We start from the raw sequence: 6807 nt of genomic DNA, 5'->3' as shown, positions 1-6807 counted from the left end.
GAACGCCCAGAAGGCGGTACCCCTAATATAGTAATAGAACCGCACACAGTAAGTTTACTGTAAAGTTTTAATAATGCATCGTCCAATCAGATCTCACATCACTATCTTCATCAGGAAACGGTATAATGATTGAGCACGATGGGCACCATAGTAGGTCTCATGCACCAGGGACTTCACCACCTGAGCTCTGCCATAACCACCTGCCAGGCAGCACGTGTCTAATCTATGCCTATGAAATGCAGAAGGATTAAAAAACCAAATATTCTATACAAATCCTGGAGCAGAGCGTTTCAGTTAACCCACATAAGATCTTTGCTTGCTTTTATTGAATAAACCCATCTAGAAGCTGAAAACTTGTACCTACACCACACCTGTGGGTTTGGTACACATCTCCTGTCACAGGTTCAGCCACTAGAGTAAGGTTTACATTCACTGACAGCAAGCCTCTTGAAAATAACAGAAAATAAAAGCAAGTTAGAACGTTGCAGAACAATTCATTTTACAGTCACAAATAAACCTCAACTCTAGTAAATATGCAGTATACTCCAGTTACAGCCAGAGCTGCATTCACATTCCTGGACACTTGAAGTCATGGTTTAGACTACTGCTTTTTGGGATATTAAATGCCACATCAGGAGTGGAAAAATGGTCATGACCTCAACAGGAAGTCAGCTCTGGATGTGACTGGAGCAGAATACATTCCACTTTTGCAGAAGCAAAAAAAAAAAAAAAATTGCACAATTCCCTACATCTAGGTAGAATAAGTTAGGGCCGTTATCTTGTATATATGGATTTCTATCAGGGTTTTAACTCCAGTCACACCCAAGGCTGCATTCTGCCAGATCCTTTAGGCTAGAGCTACACATCAATGCAGTTGTACCCCTTTTGTCGCCTTATAGCAGGCATCCTCAAACTGCGGCCCTCCAGCTGTTTTAAAACTACAACTCCCAGCATGCCCTGCTGTAGGATTATACCTGTAGGCTGTTCGGGCATGCTGGGAGTTGTAGTTTTGCAACAGCTGGAGGGCCGCAGTTTGAGGATGCCTGCCTTATAGCCATAGCCAAGAGTCTGAAAACTTTTTTTTTTTTTTTTTTTAAGAATGCTTTTGTCACTGTGTAGATAACAAGCAACAGAAGCGAGACTTCATGCAGCTCTGGATGTGACTGGAGCAAATAAAAAAAAAAAATCAATAGAGCAAGGTATAAATAAACTGATACACCATAGTAGGTCTCATGCACAATTTGACTCCTGATACAAGGTTATAAAAAAAAACAAAAAAAAAACTTCACACACAATGTAAAAAAAATAAAAATAAAAAAAGATACTGCATCTACTCCTGTCACCACCAAAGCAGCACAAAAACAATCTGGATTCCTTTAAAGGGACTACAGGACAATCAGTGCAATTCAAAGTAAAGTGGCTTTGGCTTTGTCTCTAGGAGACAAGTTATCTTAAAAACTAAACCTTAAAAGGGTCTGAACAAGCAAGACAAGAATCCACTAAAAATGGGCTAAACCAAAAAGATTAAGGCAGAACCCTTCCAGAAAGCTGAGCTGCAATACCCAATACAACCAGGGGTGGCACTGTCTAGAGAAAGCAGCCATGTTTTTCGAATGCTGGCCAACCCCTTTGGATTAACCCTCTCCAATCCCACTTGTAGTCAGGTCCATCGAGTTATGTTAACCAGATTTTAAAGAGTCTTCAGGGTTTTCAAGATTCGGCCTCGTTTTATTATGAATTCAAAAGAGGCAAAAAATAAAAAATAAGTCTTAAAACAGAGTCCGTTAAATAAAAACAGTCTTCCCAAGGGAGCGAGATGAGTGGAGGCCCTTGAACCCGTACCACGGTTGGAAAGGCCGACAGTCCCAGTCTATTCCCGACAGATCTGGTTTCCGAGTGGCATCCCAATGGGCATGGGCTGCGAGAACATGTCGTTCTTGTGACTGAATGCGGGATTAGAGTAGAGCGATGCTGTGGATCCCATATAACCCTGGGGCGTCATATCCTGGGGCAGAGCGAAGGCTCCCATGTGAGGGTGGACCATGTGCTGCACATCATACACTTCTCCATTGTGTCCCTTGCCCGGGACCTGCCTCTTGTCTTTTTGTCGGCGGTTGCAGAACCAGACCCGGACGACCTGCAGAAGAGGAGAGAGAGATGTGAAGAACTGCACCAAAATACACAAGCTTGCAGGCAGCAGACTGACCCCGAGGTTCTGCAAATAGGAGAATTCCTTACAGAAATCAGCAATTGGCCAAGGATGCAGCCACTTGCCCAATTTCTGTAGGACTTACTAGTAACATATCCTGTATTATACTCCAGAGCTGCACTCACTATTCTGCTGGTGTATTCACTGTGTACATACAGGATGTAACTCAGGATAAGTAATGTATGTGCACAGTGACTGAATCGGCAGAATAGTGAGTGCAGCTCTGGAGTATATAACAGGATATAACTCAGGATCAGTACAGGATAAGTAATGTATGTACACAGTGACTGCACCAACAGAATAGTGAGTGCAGCTCTGGAGTATAATACAGGATGTAACTCAGGATAAGTAATTTATTATACTCCAGAGCTGCACTCACTATTCTGCTGGTGCAGTCACTGTGTACATACATTACTTATCCTGTACTGATCCTGAGTTACATCCTGTGTCCGTGATCCGTGTTTCCAGTCCGTCAAAAAAATATGACCTGTCCTATATTTTTTTTCCACAGACAACGGTTCACGGACCCATTCAAGTCAATGGGTCCGTGAAAAAAAACACGGAGGCACACAAGATTGTCATCCGCGTCCGTTTTTTTCCTATCATTTGCAAGGCAAACTTGACTTAGATTTTTTTTTTTTTCACTTTCCTTCATGTCTGGTGATACTCCAAAAATCAAGGAAGGCACACGGAAACAAAAACTGAAACGAATCACGGAACAACGGAACCCTGTTTTGCGGACAGTGAAAAAATACTGTCGTGTGCATGAGGCCTTGAATCAGCTCCTTACGTCTTTCTCCATGTGCAGCTCTCGTGCGATCTGCGCCATCTCCTGAGCGCCAGGCTTGGGGTTCTTCATGAAGTACGTCTCCAGGCTGTCCTTCACCATGTTCTCAATATTCGTTCTCCGCTTCCTCTTTCTGGACTGGGCCAAGACCTGCTCCCGATTGATCATCTGGAATTCAAAGTCAAGACTTTAAAAAAAAGGACTGAAGAACCTAAAACAAAAGCGTTACGAGAGCACCTAGAGCTGCACAAGATCTGAAAAAAGCCAAAGCTCGGCAATTTTAATAGGCTTCGTTTCCATTCACTGACTGCAAGGAGATATTGCATTGAGACACATTCTTGCTTTCTTCCAAGAGTATTTCAGAAAGCATGCTACACCTATCCATGGGTTAAGTCCATTACAGCACCACTGCTGCAGGAGCTATGTTCTAGAAAAGCGGCCATGTTTTTCTAAATTCTGGACAACCCCTTTAAGTGCTTCAAAAGAGAAACTTTAAAGGGACAGTACGCCATAATAAACTTTACATAATAGTAAAAAAAAAAAAAAACCTCCAGAAACAGTGCACCAATAGGTTAACGCCGCTTGCAGTACCACCCATCACACCTAGGTGGAGTCATGTTCAAACACTAGAATTGAACAGAAAGCTGATGTCTCCTTTAAGACCACCTCAGGTCCGACCCGTGCCACCCACTACTTACCTCCTGAAGGTTGTCATTGTTCTCGGCCTCATCCAGCCACCGTTGCAGCAGGGGCTTCAGCTGGCACATGTTCTTGAAGCTCAGCTGGAGGGACTCAAACCTACAGATGGTCGTCTGACTGAACATCTTCCCTGCAAGACAGAAGGCGACATTAGGGTCCAGGAAACCAGGGACAAAGCATGCACCGACTGCCTCGTGCATGCTGGGAGTTGTAGTTCCATTACAGCTGGGCCACTCACCGTACAAGACGCCAAGGGCGTAGCCGACGTCCGCCTGCGTGAAGCCCATGGACACTCGCTTCTGCTTCATGTCTCGAGCAAACTGCTCCATCTCCATCTCGCTGGGCATCTCCTGCAAGACGTCATCACTTGGTCACATCATGCACACAGCCGTATCAATAGAGCTTCATCAACGCACAAGGAAACATTCCGAGCTTTCAAGATCTTTGTTTGCCATCAGTGAATGGGCACCATCTGGTTTACATTCAGAGACTGCAAACCTGTCCAGACTTCAAGGGGTATTCCAGTTGTTACAAGCTATCCCCTATTCACAGGATATGGGATAACTCCATACCGATGGGACCCCAACTGATCACAAAACAGAGACCCCCCCCCCCCCAAACAGAGCGGACAGTCGAGCATGCACACCGCCGTGCCATTCATCTCTATGGGAGTTCTGGAGAGCACCCCGCCATTTCCAGAACTCCCATAGAAAAGAATGGAGAAGCTGTGTGTGCATGCTCGACCAGGGGAGGGATTCCAAGGGATATGGGGTCCCTGTTCGTCGTGACCAGTTGGGATAGTTACCCCATATTCTGTGAATAGGGGATAACTTATAACACCCCTTTAATACATCTTCAGGCTGAGGGTGTGTCACACTTTAGCTAAAGTGATACATTGTATCAAACTAACAAAGCTTGTGCATCTGGACACAATTGTAACAAACGCAGACTGGGTCAGTTCAAAGCTTTCATTGTCTGGACTGACAAAGAATGCCTTCCATTCACTGACAGCATGCACAGATCTTGAAAATGGGAGATAAACTGAAAGAGTATAATAGTAAGCTGCAGAACATTTCATTCTGTAAGCTTTAGTTAGGTTAACACACCCTTAGATGTTAGGGTCCTTTAAACCCCCCCCCCCCCTTCCCCCAATTGTTCTTAAAGTGACCCAACACCAATAATCACACGAATAGCAATTGCTTCTTCTCACCCCTACAGTTCTGAGCAGGAGACCCCCAATCACAGGAGCAGAGAAGCTACCAAAATTAGAAGGACCCCAGAGTACATGCTTAAAGGAAAGCCCTGTTTTTAAGAAACTTACCACGGCCCATACATAGATTACATGATGGGGGATGGTTTTCTTAAAGAGTCTGCCTATTTTGAAGGAAATAGCGCCATTTACATCTATAGGCCAAGCCTGGTATTGCAGAATTTAAGAACTGTCCAAAACATCCTAAATCTTACTGTGCATGTCCCTTTAAGAGCCAGCATGTGGCCCCCTAAATCTAATCAGCCCCATCCTTCTATGCACTTAAGGAGGTTTATAGCCTAGCAAAAGACAAGGGTTCTGCAACTACAACTCCCAACAAATTGAGGGTACTTGCTGGGGTTTGTAGTGCCATGGGTTTATTAGATAAAGGGATCACTCACCAGCACGTCCTCCCCATCACTGGACAGCAGTTCATCCCGAGCCCCGGGGCTGGACACCGTCAGGTTCACCGCTGCATCACCCTCCTTGGCCACCTCCTGGGTGGAGGCGCTGCTGCACCGGCTACTCTCCATGTTGGAAGCCGCAGGTTCTCCTGGGGTGTTGGGGCTCTGGCTGGCCGCAGCCGGGTACACGTTGGAACCAGGGACGCTGACGCTCTTCTGGGGGTTGTTGGTGGGGTTAGGATTCCCTGCCCAAAAGGAGTTACTCCAGTAATGGGGGTAGTACTGCGCAGCGGGCAGAAGGCTGGGGCATTTGTTCTCAGCATTCTCCTCCTCTTCCTCCTTCACTTTAACCTTCTCCACATTACAGGGGGCCTCCTCCCTTAGGTGATGTGGGTGTCCATGAAGAGTCAGGTGACTGGGGGTCTCCAGTTGAGGGGGGTTCCATGCCATGACTTGAGCTGGATGATCCCCCAGATCTCCATTGTCAGACTTGGCTGCAGAAAAAAAGAAAGCTTGAGAATGGTGAGGGTAACCCCCAAAGCCTTCCTGCATGAGGCCAGGATTCAGGGCAAAGGTGGGGTAAGCCTGCTGGCTGTACATGACGAAAAGTGCAGTCCTGAAGATGGCGCGAGCAAGTCCTTCAGAGGAGGAAGCAGAAAGGTCTCCAAAAAAAGCAAATCTTCTAGACCCCAAACCTCAATGTATCACCCCAAAAAAAGATGTCCTCCAGCACCAGCTCTCAGGTGCCTCATGTCCAGCCAGTCCTGCAAAGTGAAGACTCCAACTCCAAGGCTAAGCCATTAAAGGGCCCATTTACACCCCCTGCCCCTCCCCCTTCATCATCATGTTAATTGATCTTATCAGCCATTGGCTCCTTTGCTCACCCCCACCCCCCCCCTTGCACCTTTCTTGGTTTTAATTATCATTTTTTAACCCTTTTTGGATTTAATTAATTTGCAACTCCCCCAATAAAAATGTTTGCAAAAGCATCCAACTGCTTAAGAATTGTATTAGCCCAATTTAACCCCTTAATGGGAGGCCTGATGGCAGCTAATGAGCCCGTGTGCATGCATAATCACATGCCAAACGCCCAGCAGGCCTCCCCTTGTGGACACTGATTGGACCCCTTCCTGGCTTTTGCTTACATCAGTGGAATCCATTTCCCCAACTATTAGATGCAATAAAACCATCAGTTCCAGGGTCTTTTCTTGAGGGTCCCTGCCTATGAATGACCCGCAGCGGCTTCAGGACTGGACCCCTTCTATCAGGGTGTATTCACATCTTGCACTTGTATTTTACTGGTGCAATATGGCCGCATGCTGTTGCTCTAGAGCAGGGATGCCCAACCTACAGCCCTCCAGCTGTTGCAAAACTACAACTCCCAGCATGCTTGGACAGCCTACAGCTATTAGGGCATGCTGGGAGTTGTAGTTTTGCAACAGCTGGAGGGCCTCAGGTT

The 6807-nt window shown here is 46.2% G+C and overlaps 1 protein-coding gene across 1 annotated transcript; it reads right to left on the bottom strand.

The window, feature by feature from the left end:
• Positions 1–1870: 1870 nt before the first annotated feature.
• LOC120977525 (POU domain, class 5, transcription factor 1.1-like) lies at positions 1871–5948 on the bottom strand. Its single transcript, XM_040405516.1, has 5 exons — positions 5346–5948; positions 3934–4045; positions 3695–3825; positions 3000–3164; positions 1871–2137 (listed from the first exon to the last, which is right to left on the bottom strand). The coding sequence occupies exons 1-5, from the start codon at positions 5946–5948 to the stop codon at positions 1871–1873; spliced, it is 1278 nt and encodes a 425-aa protein (XP_040261450.1).
• Between the last annotated feature and the right edge of the window lie 859 nt (positions 5949–6807).

The sequence above is a fragment of the Bufo bufo genome, chromosome 8 (genome assembly GCF_905171765.1).
Source record: "Bufo bufo chromosome 8, aBufBuf1.1, whole genome shotgun sequence".
Taxonomy (NCBI): Eukaryota; Metazoa; Chordata; class Amphibia; order Anura; family Bufonidae; genus Bufo; species Bufo bufo.
Note: the sequence above shows the minus strand (reverse complement) of the source record. Positions and strands in the feature narration are given on the sequence as shown.